This window comes from Gallinula chloropus (assembly GCF_964237585.1).
Source record: "Gallinula chloropus genome assembly, chromosome: 1".
Classification (NCBI taxonomy): Eukaryota; Metazoa; Chordata; class Aves; order Gruiformes; family Rallidae; genus Gallinula; species Gallinula chloropus.
Genome location: NC_140085.1, coordinates 2,340,433 through 2,357,160, shown reverse-complemented (window position 1 = coordinate 2,357,160; position 16,728 = coordinate 2,340,433). Strand labels below are relative to the sequence as shown.

Below are 16,728 nucleotides of genomic sequence, written 5' to 3'. Positions count from 1 at the left end.
GGAGCGTTCACATGCAAAATGAAAAGGACTCGATAACATTTGGGATATACAGACATTGCCCAAAACCACAGTTGATAAGGTTACTTGCAGATGATACTGGCAAGATGATGGTCTGTGCTTTGTGATGGGGATAGTATAAAATACTGGGGATTATGTTCTTAATTGCTGAAAAATTTCAGTATTAGGGTAGAGGGGGTTTTTTAGGGTGTCATTTGCTTACAGGTGGTGTATGTGGCCTGTTCTCTTAAAAATGTTGTCTTCTGGAAGGGTAACAAGTGGACATTGCTGCTATCTGGAAATGGAAGGGTTTCAGGACACTGAGATTTGCCCTGCCCCTTTTCCTCTCTCAGTTTCCAAATTTAAAGGATTTTAGGGTTAGGAGCTGCCTGTGGAAGTGTTTTTGGTTCGGATGTAATGACAACACATGTGGGTGTTTTCATGCCACTTGAAGTCCTTCATTCTGGGCTTGAGGTGTAGAAATCACACTCCCTGAGCTTGTGTTTTAAGGAGTGTGCCAAACTCAATGAGTTTCTTTTCACACAGCTGAGAGCCTGTTTGTGTGGGGCAATGCTTTTGCTAGGAAATTGCAAGACTCTGTAGCACCTAGACTCCTGAGAGACCCAGGAGTGTTAAATGTAATATTTATTTATTTATAATTCATTTAAAAGTCAAAACCAAGCTGTCTTCCAAAGGTTTGAGTGCTGGCATCATCACTCAGAGGTCCTGGAACCTTCCATACATTGATATGTTAGGAGTTGGACTCGATGATCCTTATGGGTCACTTCTAACTTAGAATATTCAATGATTCAGTGATAGAGAAGGCACAAAATGCAGTTAAAGTGCTGCTCTTAAAACTCTTCCCGAGTGTTGTGTGCTTCAAACTATGTCTTAACCACACAGAGAAGACTTTGGGTGTTTATTACACAAGGTCCTTGTGCTTTTGGGAAAGGATGGTTGACGTAAGTGCTCGTATGGTGTGTGTTTCATTTTGAGCTGTTCAGGTAGCTGCTGAAGTCACTGAAACTTCAGGCTGGAGGTAAACATCTGTCAGTGAAGAACCATGAGGCCCCTAATGGCCTCTGGGCTGTAACAGGGGAGATTTAGGTTGGATGTTGGGAAGAGGTGCTGTCCTGAGAGGTGGGTCGGGCGCTGGCACAGGGAAGGAGTCACAGCCCTGAGCTGAGGTCAAGGAGCATCTGCACGATGCACTCAGTGCCCTGCTCTGACTTGGCTGGGCCTGTGTGGAGCCAGGAGTGGGACTCGATGGTCCTTGTGGGTCCCTTACACCTTAGAATAGTCTGTGATTCTATGGGCACCTGTCATCCATGTGATAGGTACCATGCTGACACCTCCAGTCCTGTACGTTGGACTTCAGTCAAACTGATAAATTTGCCAGTGTTGCCTGATGTCTTCTGCAGTTGAGACTGGGTCTTGTCCCATAAGATACCTGCACTTGTGAGTCTTTCTGCAATACTGGCCCTAGCTATGGAAAGAGGAGCCTAAAGTAATCTATAAATACTGTCTGTATTGTTCCTGTTCCATCAGGAGTACTTTTTCTGAGCAGAAAGGATAGAAAGAGCTGATCTTCATGTTAATTACTTGTCTTTCACCAGGAATGAAGCATTTATAGACAGACCTAAATGTTTAATTATCACTTATTATCTAAAAATCAAGGGATGTTCAGATCTGTTAGACAACTTGTTTCATGTTATTTTCCAGGAGGACCAGACGATAACTTAATTGAAGGTGGAGGATCCAAGTTTGTCTGCAAACCAGGAGCCAGGAATATTACTATCATCTTTCATCCCCTCCTCAGGTGAGTAAGGCTTTTTTTACACATTTCCATAGGTGCAAAAAAAAAAAAAAGGAAGTAAAATTAACTTTCTTTATGAGCACATTGCATCTTCTGAGATAATGTCCTGTCTTTGATGACCAGGGATGGAACCCAAGGGGCCGGCGTGAAGCTGCACCAGGGGAGGGTCAGGTTGGCTGTTAGGAAGAGGTTCTGTAGTGAGAGGAGGGGTTGGGCACTGGCCAGGCTCCACAGGAAAGGGGTCACAGCCCTGAGCTGGGCTGAGGGCAGGAAATGTCTGGACGATGCCCTCAATCCTATGCTCTGACCTGGCTGGCCCTGCATGGAGTCAGGAATGGGAGTCAATGGTCCTTATGGATCCCTTCCAATTCAGAAGATTCTATCAACTTCCATGTGCTTCTCTCCCATGGCAATGGGCTCTCTGTAAACTCGTGTATCAAAAGTAATCACTAGTTGAGCTTGTTACTGAAGCTTATTAATCTTTTTCAAAACTCCCCAGCATACCAAGTGGGGTGGCTTGTCTGGGTGACCCCATTTCTTTGAACAGTATAATTTCTCAGTGCCCCAAGCTGGGAAGGAAAAGTTTAGTTGCAGCCTGCCACAGATTGTTTATCGCTGTCTGTCCATTATGCTTATTAAAAAGTCAGAAGGATACTTTACGAACCACAAGGTAAATTCAGTCTTTGATAAAACCAGTATGGTCTGTGGACTGCAAATTAAATGCCTGATCTGAAGTGCCATGCCAATTACTCAAATCTTCGAAATTCACAGCTCATCAAGGACTGCTGGAACTTTAAAACAGAACAAATCTGTAATGAGTCTCTTCTCACCAAGTCACTCACCTCTGATACTTTAATTTTACTCTTTTTACTTTGCAATCCAACAGTTCATCTCCTTAGTTTTGCTGTAATTGAATAATATGATGTTTCTCTTGGTTAATGTCAATCTTCCACCTCATATTTTTCCTGTATCATCAGACACATCCTTTCGTGTTTGGGGCTAACACCTTTAGAGAGCATTGCCCTCCTTTGCTCTGTTTGTAGTACTGACTCTCATACATCACTTGGGCAACAAACTATGTCTCTTCAATGCTAAAAACAAGCAATTAACAAAATAGTAATAAAAAGTAATTTAAATCTTATTCCCAGAGGAAGGAATATCCTGATTGACAGCTTGGTAGCTGAGAACTGTGGTCAACAGTGACTTCCCCAGGCAGCCAGGAAGGCCGATGGCATCCTGGCTTCTATCAAAAATAGTGTGGCCAGTAGGTCTGGGGAGGGGATTGTGCCCCTGTACTCGGCACTGGTGAGGCTGCAGCTCGAGTGCTGGGTCCAGTTCTGGGCTCTTCACCAGAAGAAGGACATGGAGGTCCTGGAGTGAGTGCAGAGAAGGGCAACCAGGCTGGGGAAGGGGCTGGAGGGCAAATCCTCTGAGAAGCAGCTGAGGGAGCTGGGGGTGTTGAGCCTGGAGAAGAGGAGGCTGAGGGGAGCCCTTCTCCCCACCTTCACTGCCCTGGCAGGAGGGTGCAGAGAGGTGGGCGATGGTCTCTGCAGCCAGGTGACAGGTTGTAGGACAAGGGGAAATGGCAAGAAGCTGTGCCAGGGCAGGGTCAGATTAGATACTAGAAAAAAGGCTTTTACTGAAAGCGTTGTTGGGATGTGGAACAGGCTGCTCAGGGGGGGGGTTGAGTCTCCTTCTCTGGATGTGTTTAAAAAAAGGGTAGATGAGGTACTCAGGGATCTGGTTTAGCTTAGGACAGGAATGGTTGGACTTGATGATCTTAAAGGTGTTTTCCAACCTGGTGATTCTGTGATTCTCTGGGCTTAAAAGTGCAGATGGAAAGAGTATTAATTCACCCACATTTAAATTTCTGCTATCATGACACCAGATACGGGAAAGATCTTCAGAACAACACCTGTTGCAAGGGCATATGAAAATTTGCTGTGTATTTTAAGGGTTGTGTACATTGCCTGCTCTTAATTTATTACTGGATGCCAATTATGAAAGGGATCATTTCGTAGGTGTGTTTCATTTCAAGCTCTGTCCCTTTTCAACAAAAGAAACACGATAAAAATTAAATTTGCCAGAATATAACTTACAGTTTTCAGTCACTGTGTTATGAGAAAAGATGGATGGTATTTAAGATGCAATATGCTATTCAAGATACGACCATCTTGATACAGACCTCTGCCTCATAATCTGTAATGAATTTGCAGGCTTCTTTCTAGCACAGAGCGGGGTGGTGATGCTCATATTTATATTGATGAGATACTTCACATTGATTTAGAAACTGGTGGAAATACTTCTTTCTTTCTATTTGCCTTCCTGTTTAATTTTTCCCCCTTTTTTGCCATCCGAGTCAACCACGAGTGCTCTGCTTTAAGTAGCACTTCTCACAAACACTTGGCTTTTCATTACCAGCTTGCAAGATAGGCAGGAGAAATAATTTGCTTCATGAAAAATAATTGCATGAAGATTAAGGTATCTGAGTACAATATATTTTTCAGCCCAACCATCTGCAACATCTTAACTTCCTTGCATTGAGTAGTTCATCAATAACCTGCATGAAGAGAAGGAAAACACTCCATGACCCAACTTCCCCTTTTCTCACCGTGGACTGGGATGAGTTTGGGTGTAGGTGAAGACTGCAGGAACTTTTAGGTTATGATTTTATCTGTTTTATCTGAGGTCCAGTTTTCTTCAACATCTTTATCTGTGACCTTGATGAACGGACTGAATTCTCCCTCAGTAAGTTTGCAGAGGACACTAAACTCCCTCTGCCTGAGGGATCTGAACAGACTGGACCCATGGGCTGAGACCAATGGGATGAAGTTTAACAAGGCCAAGGGCAGTGCTGCACATGGGACATAACAACCCTGTGCAGTGATACAGGCTTGGGGGAGACTGGTTGGAGAGCTGTCAGGCAGAGAATGACCTGGGGGTGTTGAGTGACTGTTGACTGAATATGAGCCAGCAGTGTGCCCAGATGGCCAAGAAGGCCAATGGCATCCTGGCTTGTATCAAAAATAGTGTGGCCTGGGGAAGGGGTTGCATCCCTGTACGGGGCATTGGTGAGGCTGCACCTCAAGTGCTGGGTCCAGTTCTGGGTTCCTCACCATAAGAAGGACATTGAGGTCTTGGAGTGTGTCCAGAGAAGGGCAATCAGGCTGGGGAAGGGGCTGGAGGGCAAATCCTCTGAGGAGCAGCTGAGGGAGCTGGGGCTGTCTAGCTTGGAGAAGAGGAGGCTGAGGGGAGACCTTCTCCCCACCTACAACTACCTGAAGGGAAGTTGTAGAGAGGTGGGCGATGGTCTCTTCAGCCAGGGGACAGGAGATGGGACAAGGGGCAATGGCCTCAAGCTGTGCCAGGGCAGGTTTAGATTGGATATTAGAAAAAAAAAATTTACTGAAAAAGTTGTCAGGGCCTGGAACAGGTTGTTCAGGGATGTGGTTGAATCACCTTCCCTGGATGTGTGGGTTGATGAGGTACTTATGGATATGGTTTAGCATAGGACAGGTATGTTTGGATTTGATGATCTTTAAAGGTCTTTTCCAACCTTGTGATGCTGTGATTCTGTGATAATGATTGACAGATTAACTACATGAGGCCTGGCTGACTTAACTCCTGATCCTTGACTGGGGCACATGCATGAGGTGCGGGATGCAGTGTGCCTGGGATGAGTGTAGGACTAGATTTCTTTTGATGATAATAATTCCCTCCAGGGAATTCTGTTCCTGATGGGAGCTGGTAGCAATAACCTATCCCAGCAGCAAATTGGCTTACCCAGTGACTTCTGCACCATGCTGGCTGGGGCTGTAAAGCGCTGAATATGGTAGATTTGCTAGAATGCTGACCTTTGCAATAATTTCTAGCACTTTATCTCACATGTGCATTGCTTGTTGGTTGGATCTGCGTCACCCTTTACTAGACATTATTGTATTAAGTGTCAAGTTCTCAAGGAGGGAATTGCTGAAGTGCCAAGTCTTCACTTGCTTTATTTTCCATTTGTTGTTGAGGTTCTTTATGGCCTGTCTCAATCACCTTTCATCAGTGTTGGTTGTACAGGCATAAAATCATTTTGTTTTGAAATCAAAACGATCAATATTTTATTTAGAAGGGTTTGTTTTGGTTTGTTTTTCTTTTGTTATTATTATCAAGTTCACATAAATATGTTGACAGAGAAGTTTTAGTGCTGTATGGGCCAGCTTATTTTATTAGGAAGCTGAGTGCTTCTGAAAGTATTAAGCTAACTGGATCACTGAGCAACCAGACGCTGGAATGATGATTTAAAGCCTGAGCATGACATGAAGTGATGGCTTTAAAATGTAATACAGCACAGTGATGTTAGGTGCAGAGTCATAACCAGAGCATTCATATTCATCAGCCTGAACTTCTCTCTTTTGTACTTCTGATATGAAAAGTGTCACTGTCTGTCACATCAGAGAGTTTACAAACGCAGCGTTAGGCTTGCTGGTTATAATAGCCTTTTTGTTTTGGCCTTTTTTAATTTATAAATTGAGTCTTAAGCTTGGATCCAGATCTTTTTGAAGAATGTGGAGTCAGCAGGCTTTCAGGGAGCTCTGAATTAACTCTTGTCTCTCCAGTGATGGAAGTTTGTTCAGAGAAACTCTTTAACTTACAACCAGGGCAAAATACACATGAGAGGTTTTCAAAGTCTTTCCTCCCTTGAATTCATTAGAGCGCCGAGCCAGAGTTGGGAAGTGAGATTTTGCATCATTTGGGATGCAGGTCCCTAATTTCCACTAGGACAATTGAGACACTCCAAGCCCCAGATTAATTACCAGGATTTAATGACACCACCGCACACGTAATAAATGAATAGTGAATTTTTGGAAGACAAGTGGGTATTCAAGCAGAGATGATTCCTGGGAGTAGATTTTACTAACTACATATGAAAACTAATTGCACTTACAAATTGAAGAGGAATACACATCTGATTTTCCTTAATTACATATTGCGGGAGGTGTCAAAGTATAAAAGTTACCAAGAGTCCAGTTGCTTTCTTCATCCTCCACTGTTAACCAGCATCTGCTTGGATTGTGAAAGCACTGGTGTTACTGGTCTGTGGACTGATGCCTCACATTGGAAGAAGGGGACGTGCAGGACCAATTCTGAAGCCTTTACGTGGTGGAATATTGAACAGCCTGAGTGATGTCTGTTGTAACATTTGTTTGGTGGGGATTTTTGTTGTGGTTGTTGTTGTTTATTTGTTTCAGCTGGCGTTTGAAAGGCACTTGGCTCTTCAGGGTAATAATCACTTTACATATGCTTCATAGAGTATGTTTATTACCAGACAATTGAAGAACAGATGTCTGCAGTCTTGAGGCGTAATGGGGAGGGACAGGAGGGACCGGAGACGGAGGGGATGATGGCGTTTGGAATTGTGGAAGCACTGCTGATGCTAACTCAGTTGAACGTTGTTTGGAGATTGGGTAGTAAGGCCCGCAAGGGTATCCATTTATTAATATCAGCCACACTTCATTAAGATCAAGCAGCAATTAAAGGGGTTGTGGGATGGAAGAGAAAGCAAAGCGTTCATTGATTCGGAAGGAGCAGGCGCTTCAAAGCAAGACCGTGTCCTCACAAAGAAGTGGACTAGAGAGGCTGAATTGACTTGGCAGCCTTTCCCTTGGAACGGGCAGTGTCTGTCTTGGGGGATCTCCCCTTTGCCAGATGGGAAGGACCGCAGCGCGGCAGCGCTGTTCTAATCACTGCCTCTCACTTCCAAGTGAGAGAGTGGGGAAGTGTTGGTGTATCACAGTACCAAAAAGAAAAGAAAAAAAAGAAAAGAAATAGAAGAAGGAAGAAAGGCAAAATTCCTGATTCTATTTCTGGTGGTGTTTGGGATGCAGAGATTAAAGTTTTAACAGTCCAGTGTGTGTGTGGTCTGAGGCACTGCAAAGATTGCTAGTTCGTGGTGTTCTGGATTGATCAGTGTGTGTGTGTGTAAGATCAGGTAATAATTTGACATTTTAATTTAACAATTAAATGGTTATGTTAATTTTTACTGGTCTCCATCATTTAAAGCAGTAGCTTTTTACTTGATGGCATTTTTTTGAGATTTCCTGTTTCTCCCAGTTCCGTTAACGCTAATAAAAGAGTGATTGCACTTTTAATAAATAAACCAGATGCTTTAGGGAATAATCAAGGAGGATACTAATTTCCTTTTGCTGCCTGTGTTCCTCACCAACGGGTGGCAAGCAGCTCTGAACTGCTGAAAATCAAATTTCAGGCTCTGCTCGTAACCTGCCCTTGGAAGGGAGGTGCTCAACATACAGAATATGTACATACAGGCAGGTACATATGTATTAGCAGGGATGTTTTAGCTTTCCATGCTTGGGGAATAATCACATCGAGCTTCTATTAATTCAGGATATGTCAAGATAAAAAAGGTACTGTATGTGGAATTTAAATCCTCTTGTTTATCTTTAATGTTTTGGGAGGGGATGGCAAAGTTCTCATCGGTTCCTAAGGGGCATATAAGTCCTTTGGTCTTTATGAGCATCAACTGGAGCTGAGCAATGTTCATAACAACAAAACTATAATTGATACAAAACTTTGTATATAACTAAGAACCTGTGTGCACCTCGCCTGTAATCCCTTTTATTGGTATAGTTGTACAGCTCTAATAATAAACAGCTAAGTTGATTTTTAAAGATGCTGTAATATCTTGTAGCTGTGTATTATAAAATTAGTATTTGATACTATGTGGATTGTGGTTTTTGGGAAGCAAAAGGAATGTGAAAACTAGACTAGTTTGTTAGTTACATTTGGTATGTTTAGAATATGTAAAGCAGTTTAAGAAAAATATCTGGTATTTTATGAGCCTAAGGGGTATGTATTATTATTAAAGTAGATGGAAAATGTCCTCTTAGGGCACAGATAGTGCAGGTAAGGAAAGGTGATGCCTTTAGCTTTTTGAAATCAGACCTCAAATACTTGATTTTCAAGAAATCAATAAAACCAACTCAAGCTCGACGAGGAAACTTGGAATATTGACTGCTTGAAGTTGGTATTTCAGATTGAATAATACTCGGAAGATAAGGGGTTAAGGAAAGAAAAGGTCTGAGATGCCACTGTATGTGCTGGAAAGCATTGTTTGCAAACTTTTAAAGTCAGTGACCCCCTCAAAAATTTAACCATCCAATTTTCATTCATTCTGGTTTTTAATTCTTACATCCAGACACATTATCTTCAAAGAGAGTGGGGGCAAAATATCACTTAGTAAATCAAAATCTCACTCTGGAAGGTGGGTGGTATCTTCTCTTTTAGAGAGGGAGGCTGCACAGCCAGGGAGATGGTGCCTCTCTGCAGGCTCAGCGCTGTGAGGAGACAAGTGGGACTCAAATCAGGAGATCTCAACTCCTGCTTCTCGTTACGGTACCAATAGTCACCTCAGCGCTTAATATTCCCATCTTTATTTTGGAATCGTTAATACTCATCCTGGAGCGTGACAGCTTCTTGATGCAACTTTCCATCCACTCCCTGTTTACTTCAATTGACCTGAATCAAAATCTTAAGGGAGCAATTTGACACCCACCTACGGAATTCTTTTTCCTCCCCCTGGTTTAATGAGTGTTTAGAAGACATTTACTTGACGAGTCCCTTGCTGTTGACATTTAGTACTTTATATCTGTCAACAGTGGGAATGAATGTTTCTTCCAGGCGAATCCTACCTCTTTTCTCTTTGACAAGCTCTCATAAAGCCAGCGTCGCTGAATTATAAAGACACATTTCAGAAAAGCTCCTTGTTGTGACACCGCTAAGAAAAAGGTTCAGCTCTGACTGAGGCCATCGCAGAAGTGGGACACAGGCTTGGGAGAGGGATGGGGAACAGCTTCATGTTTTGTGCCTCTTTTTTTTTTTTGTTTTCTTTCTTCTATTTTTTTTTCTTTTCCCCCAGTGCTTTATGAGAACTGACAGTCTTACTGAGTGTGTCTGATTAAAGATGACAGTTTATAAAAACCTTAAGGTAAGGCTGTTCATTTTCGATGACAGAAAATAAAGCAATCCCCCACACCCCCCCTCCACCACCTCCCACACAAACAAAAACTCTTACACACCAAAAAAACTCTTAATATGTGATGCATTGATTTTATATTGTCTGTCAGAGAATGTGCTTCAGCAGATCAGTCTAGTTTTGAGTTTTCAAACATGCTCCGTCCATACGGGAAATCAACAGCCTGTCAGAAATTTCACATGTCTCCAGCTCCTCCTTTTCCTTCAGATGAAATACAACCTGAAGGAACATAGAAATTTTGACATTTGCAAGAGCTTAGGCTGAATAGCTGCAAACAGTGTTAATTCAATTCCATGATAGTGAATTATTTCTAACCCTTCCTGTGTTCATCAAGCCAACAAAGTAGTTTTACCTCATTAATGGCAGCACTGCTTCAGTTCAGTGCTAGTATTTAACTCATGTTCCTATGGAGAATGATTAAAATTCCCCACGTTGCTGAGCACTGTGGTTTTTGTAAGAGTATTTATGATGTCATATGAGTTTTCAGTGCTTTACTTACTCCTTTTGCATCACAAGACCTGAATAGTTCACTTGGAAGGGACCTACAGTGATCATCTGGTCCCACTGCCTGACCGCTTCAGGGCTGCCCAAAAATTAAAGCATGTTATTAAGGGCAGTGTTAAATACCTCTTGAGCACTGACAGGCTTGGGACATGGATAACCTCTTGAGGAAGCCTGTTCCAGAGTTTGAACAACCTTTTGGTAAGAAAACCTTCCTCATGCCCAGTCTAACCCTCCCCTGGTGCAGCTCTGAGCTGTTCCCACATGTTCTATCACCGGATCCCAGGGAGAAGAGCTCAGCACCTCCCTCTCCACTTTCCCTTCTTGGGAAGCTGCTGAGGTGATGATGATGAAGTGATGAGATAGCCCCCAGCATCCTTTTCTCCACAGTAGACAAGCCAAGATCCTTAGCCACTCCTCACAGGATATTCCTTCCAGCCCCTCAGCCAGCTTTGCTTCCATCCTCTGGATGCATTCAGGGACCTTCCCATCCTTCTTAAATGTGTGGCCCAGAACTGCAAACACTACTCAGGGTGAAGCACACTAAATTCTAAGTATAGCAGGAATGACAATAAGTCTTGAGATACACCAGCAAATCTCCTGTAGATGTTCTCATCCAGTTCTTTTGGATGAGATGGCATGCATGGCTGGTGGATGTGGGTTAAGAAGTTGGCAAAAAGTGGTGGTTTCATATTGTGGAAAGAAGAATCATGGCTTTTCCTGCCATTACAGTATCTGATGGTGGACTGGAAGAGGGTGATTTTTGACTTTGCTATAGTGTTAATGTCTTAATATGGCCAAATGCCAGCAAGTCTTGTGTATGGACCTGTGAATTTATTGTTATTCTAACTGATGTTTTACTAGTCCAATCAATATGGAACAATTAGTAGTAGTAGATGTATGGTTAAATCAATAAGTGTTATAAAAATCTTGATTTAAAGACCAGGTTATCAAATTATTCATTCTGTCTAATACTTTAATTAAAAATTAAAATAGTTGAGTCTATTCAGCCCATGTTGGTAATTTGGAAGCAATCTGTGTCTTTTTCTCAACCCTCAAGCATTTCCATCTCCTATTCTCCCCCCTTTCCTGTTGAAGAAAGGAAGTGAGAGAGAAGCTGGGTGGGAGTCTGACAGTTGATCAAGGTCAGTCCACCACAAGAAGCTACTCTGGTCTTCCCAGGGTCTTAAAGATGCCAGCAGATCTTTGGGGAGCTAAGAAGGAAGAGGAGAAATTTGATTAAATTCACTTAGTGACTCTTCTCTGATGGTATGGCAAATAGTCTGGGGAATTCCTCTTACATTTCTCATATCACATCACTGGATGAAATAATTTTACATTAGAGTGTTTCCTTTCCCATCAACCAGCCTGAAAGTCAAATCCACTTACATGTTTTCCAGGCTTAAACACCTTTTTCCTATTTAAATACATATTTTCTGTAGGAGAATCTAATATACCTGCAATTTTTTTGTTTTCTTTGAGCTCTGTTTCCATATAAAAGCATGTGTGTTAGCTTACATCTAACTAAATTCCAATTTTACAACAGGGTGCTCAGCTAAATTATCTCCTGGAAGCACAGACATGAGAGCTGTGGATTTGTTTGGTGGAATTAAAAAAAAATCTCAATTAAAAAGAGGATTTTTTTCCCAAAAACCCCCACTTTTCCAACACAGACCTGCAGTCTGCTGCCCATGCTTTGCCCAGACAAACAGATGAATTGACTCTGGTTATTGTAGCAGGGGCTGGCAAGGTGAGACAGGGCTTGTAAAATGCCTAGCTTGCTTTTGAAAGATACTTGAATCTTGTGTGAACTCGAACTGGCTGTAAATTATCATCTCCTGATGGCACCTCCTTAGTAGGGTAGGTGCAAGAAGTTGATTAGAGGTGGTGAGTAACCTTCCTTTCTTACCACAAGGTCATCTAGGGCGACAAAAATTGATTAAGGCCTGGAGCATCTCCCCTGTGAGGAAAGGCTGAGTGAGCTGGGGCTGTTCAGCCTGGAGAGAAGAAGCCTGAGAGGGGATCTGATCACTGGTTCTCAAGAGCTGAAGGGTGGGACACAGGGGGACATGGGCAGCCTCTGCTCAGTGTCTGTGGGGACAGGACAAGGGGCAATGGGCTCAAGTTGGAGCACAGGAAGTTCCATACGAATATGTGGAAGAAATTTTTCCCAGTGAGGGTGAGGGAGCCCTGGGACAGGCTGCCCAGGGGGTGTGGAGTCTCCTTTGGAGATATTCCAGCCCCATCTGGACGCCAACCTGTGTGACCTGTCCTAGGGACCCTGCTTTGGCAGGGGGGTTGGACTCAATGAGCTCTGGAGGTCCCTTCCAACCACTACAATTCTGTGATTCTCTGTGATAGCCCTAAAGAATTTGGGGGGTGCATGTGGTTGCACTGTTAAAGTATTAATGAATCTTTGATTGAAATACAGGAGAGGTGTTTGATGAGAACAAAAAAGGTGATTACTGTATTTTGTATTTGTTTTTAAAAGCAAAGATATAAATCCCAGAATAACACTGCTTTTTGGACTCCATTTCCCCATCTGAAAGGACAAGCATTTTATATTATTATTGTCATTATTATTTTTTCTAAACGTCTTCTCATAAAGGATATTCTGGGTGTATTCATTTGATAGTGAACTGGAGATACCTTAGTGATGAATGACACACATCGAAGCTCTCCACTCTGTGTTTTAGGGAGATTATTCTTGCTGGGGTTTTGCAAAGCTGTTTAAAACCTGATGTACAATTTGAAATTTTGTAATTTGTGGAAGCGATAGCTGTTAGCTCAGTCTGAGCATGGAGGGGAATTTCAATCTCCACAGATTGAAAAGAAGAAGGAAAAAGGAAAAAAAAAAAAAAAGATATTTTCAAACTATTTCATTTTCACTTATGATGTCAAAGAGTGAATCCAAAAATGCTTATTTCAACAACTATTACCTCTCTTTTCAGTTTCCTGACCAGCATGCAAATAATGGTTTGAAACTTACTTCACCAGTAAGCTGCATTTTTCCACACTGTTAAATTCTGTTATGGATATTCCCGTGCAGGACCTGTATTTATTCCTAGTTTATAGACGAGGGTCTTTCAAGTGATTACATCATCAGGCTGCATTACCACTCACAAGGTTTTCAAGCTGCCCCAAAGGCACATGGTGAAAGGCAAGTCCTGTTGGCACCATAGTAGATGCCCTCAGGCACTTAAGTCCTACACAGAGTTGGGTTTTGGTGAAATAGGCCCGAGGAGTTTAATTTTTAATTTTGTAAATTTTTAGGGTTCTTCAGAACAGCAGAAAAGAATTTGACTTTTATTTTGGGTCCTAGGCATCTTGTTTATTAATGTTTGTAAATATCTTAAGTATGGGACACAGAGGGAAATGGCCAGTCTCTTCTCAGTGTCTGTGGGGACAGGACAAGGGGCGAGGGGCTCAAGTTGGAGTACAGAAAGTTCTGCACCAATTTGAGGAAGAACTGTTTCCCAGTGAGGGTGAGGGAGCCCTGGGACAGGGTGCCCAGAAGGGTGTGGAGTCTCCTCTGGAGATATTCCAGACCTGTGTGGATGCCGACCTGTGTGACCTGTCCTAGGGACCCTGCTTTGGCAGGGGGGTTGGACTGGATGATCTCTGGAGGTCCCTTTCAACCCCTACAGCTCTGTGATTCTGTGATCTTGAACATAGGATGGATGAGCAGTAATTGCATTTTGTGTAGTACCACTGCCAAGCACTTCTATAGCCTCTTTTGTCTGATAACTTCCAAGCTTTTCAAAGGCTTCAATTAATTAACACATCAGTATGAAATTGCTCTGGAAATCCTAGTTATGTGACTGCCAGGGATGAAGCTGTTGGGGATGAAGTGGTAAGTTGAATGGTCATAAATTTCGTGCGGATTTGAAATAGGCAGAACATACTTAAAGTCATAAATCCCCACTGTTATTAATCTAGGTCCAGATTTTCTGTTTCACTGTAAATTTGGCTCACCAGGTTGTATTTTTACAAATGGATTTGCTCTGGGGGGGTGCAACATGTCTGTGACAGCTGAGTTTAGCTCTGAGAGTCCTTGTCTAGCCCAATAGCAATGCTGCCTCCTCATACTCGGGTACTTCAGTCAACTTTTACTTGGGTTACTTAGTCAACTCAGGACTACACCAAGCTCAAGGTGGTATGGAAGCTCTTTGCAAACTTCAAGCAGCTTTCTTCTCATCATTGCATTCCTTGAAGTCAGGTTCTTCTGCTGGCTTTGAATACGGGAATATCGAGCACCTCTCCTGTGAAGACAGGCTGTGAGAGTTGGGCTGGTTCAGCCTGGAGAAGAGAAGGCTCCAGGATGAACCTACTTGTGCCCTACCAATATTTTAAAGGGGTCCTACAGGAAAGTGGGAGAGGGACTATTTATCTAAATGAGCCTTTTGTCCATATGAGGTGCCAAACATGTCACTATATGATCATCTGATGACACCATTAATCCAAGCTCTTCTCATCTGAATTTTTCCCCAAAGTCCCCACCACTGGCATGTCTCTGGTCTCAAGAGGTACATCCACCCCAGCCATGTGAAATGCATGTTTTTTTCCACTCTGATGGGAGGAGATCTGCCATGTGCATCCCTCATGAGCCTCCTCGAGAAAATGTTTGGCACCTCTTCCCTATTAAAAAAACAAATAGAAGTTGTCAAGGACGAAGAACTATTGTTCCAGTAAGCAGAATGGGTACTTATTATCAGTTTTAGATACGCCCAGGCCAATAGTTAAAGTGTTTTTTTCTGGTTAGTTTGATGAAAGGCAGTAATGGATTTAATTGCTGGTTGTCATTTGTAATGTAGTATATGCAGTATTAGAGTTATTCTGATAATGTGTTGTAATTACCTACCATCAAGCGTTTTACAATGTTAAAAATATGATCTTTGAAGTAAGGCAGCTAGGTTCTTTGAATGGAAGGCAATAGCTATTGAGAGCACAATATCATTTTTAAATGTCAATCAAGTCGGTTAGATAAACAAAATGAAGGTGGTGGGGTTTGGGGTGGGGGTTTTTTTCACACAAATTCTTCCTGTGCCCTTAAACCTTCCCCAAAGCTTGGCAGAATAAACAACATGCCTGGAGGGCTGATAAATAAAAGCTGTTTCAGAGTTCCCTGTGCAAACGCCCACTTTGAAAAGGATTGTGAGTCTTACATGAAGCGCTACCCAAAGAGCTTCTTTGTGTTCAAACCCAAAGGGATCACAGAATCATAGGGGTTGGAAGGGACCTCCAGAGATCATCAGGTCCAACCCCCCTGCCAAAGCAGGGTCCCTAGGACAGGTCACACAGGTCGGTGTCCAGATGGGGCTGGAATCTCTCCAGAGAAGGAGACTCCACACCCCCCTGGGCAGCCTGTCCCAGGGCTCCCTCACCCTCACTGGGAAAAAGTTCTTCTGCATGTTGGTGCAGAACTTCCTATACTCCAACTTGCAGCAATTGCCCCTTGTCCTGTCCCCACAGACCACTGAAAAGGGGCTGGCCATTTCCCCCTGTATCCCATACTTAAGATACTTATATTTTATATGTCTATTCGCTTTGGCTTTGCTACAGGAGGAGAGAAAAAAACTCTTGGAGGTAGCGTTGCCCCTTATTCTGCCTGAAAAATGATTGTGCTAGATGGTAGATGGGGCAAAATGTTTTTTGAAAGGCAGAGGTTTCAATTTGCATTGACCTTATCCACACGTGCAAATGAATCAACGGATGCAAATGAAGTAGGGGAGGTTGAGCTACCAAATTTGTATGCTTAGTTGCTTCGGTCCCATGCCTGGGCTGGCAAAGAAAGGGGAGGGAGAGAGAAAAAAAATCTTAAGTCTGACAAATAGAAGTGTGGCTCTCAATGACCTTTACTTACTGTTATAATCTTGGTGTAAAACACACAAAGTCTTGAAGATGTTTAATCAGCAAAGCTGAATTTTGATGAAATCACGTGCCCCAGTCCCATCACTGCTGCAGAAATTGATTGTAATTCATAGCAATATTCTTGATTTGTAAGGACCTACACTAGTGAACTGTCACCTTTTCATATTCGTTCCATCCTCCGTGTTGCAAAGCCTGTTGTAAGATGGGAGTATCCCACATTGATAAACTCCACAGCCATTCACATGTGAAATGGAGCTGTTGGAATGAGTCCAGAGGAGGCCACAAATATGATCAAGGGGCTGGACCTCTCCTATGAAGACAGGTTGAGAGAGTTGTGCTTGTTCAGCCCTGAGAAGAGAAGGCTCCAGGGAGACCTACTTGCGGCTTACCAGCACTTAAAGGTGTCCTGCAGGACAGTGAGAGAGGGTCTTGTCACCAGGGAGTGTAGTGATAGGACAAGGGCAAATGGCTTTAAGCTGAAAGAGGGCAGGGTTAGGTTGGA

At 42.9% G+C, this 16,728-nt stretch overlaps 1 protein-coding gene across 1 annotated transcript in view; it reads left to right on the top strand.

The window, feature by feature from the left end:
- EXOC4 (exocyst complex component 4) overlaps window positions 1-16,728 on the top strand; it is a gene marked incomplete at its 5' end in the record, with an annotated part of 481,981 nt that overhangs the window by 230,498 nt on the left and 234,755 nt on the right. The window contains one exon of the mRNA XM_084273112.1: window positions 1,720-1,816. Coding sequence (XP_084129238.1) covers window positions 1,720-1,816 — 97 coding nt within the window. The remainder of the gene's footprint in view (window positions 1-1,719; window positions 1,817-16,728) is intronic.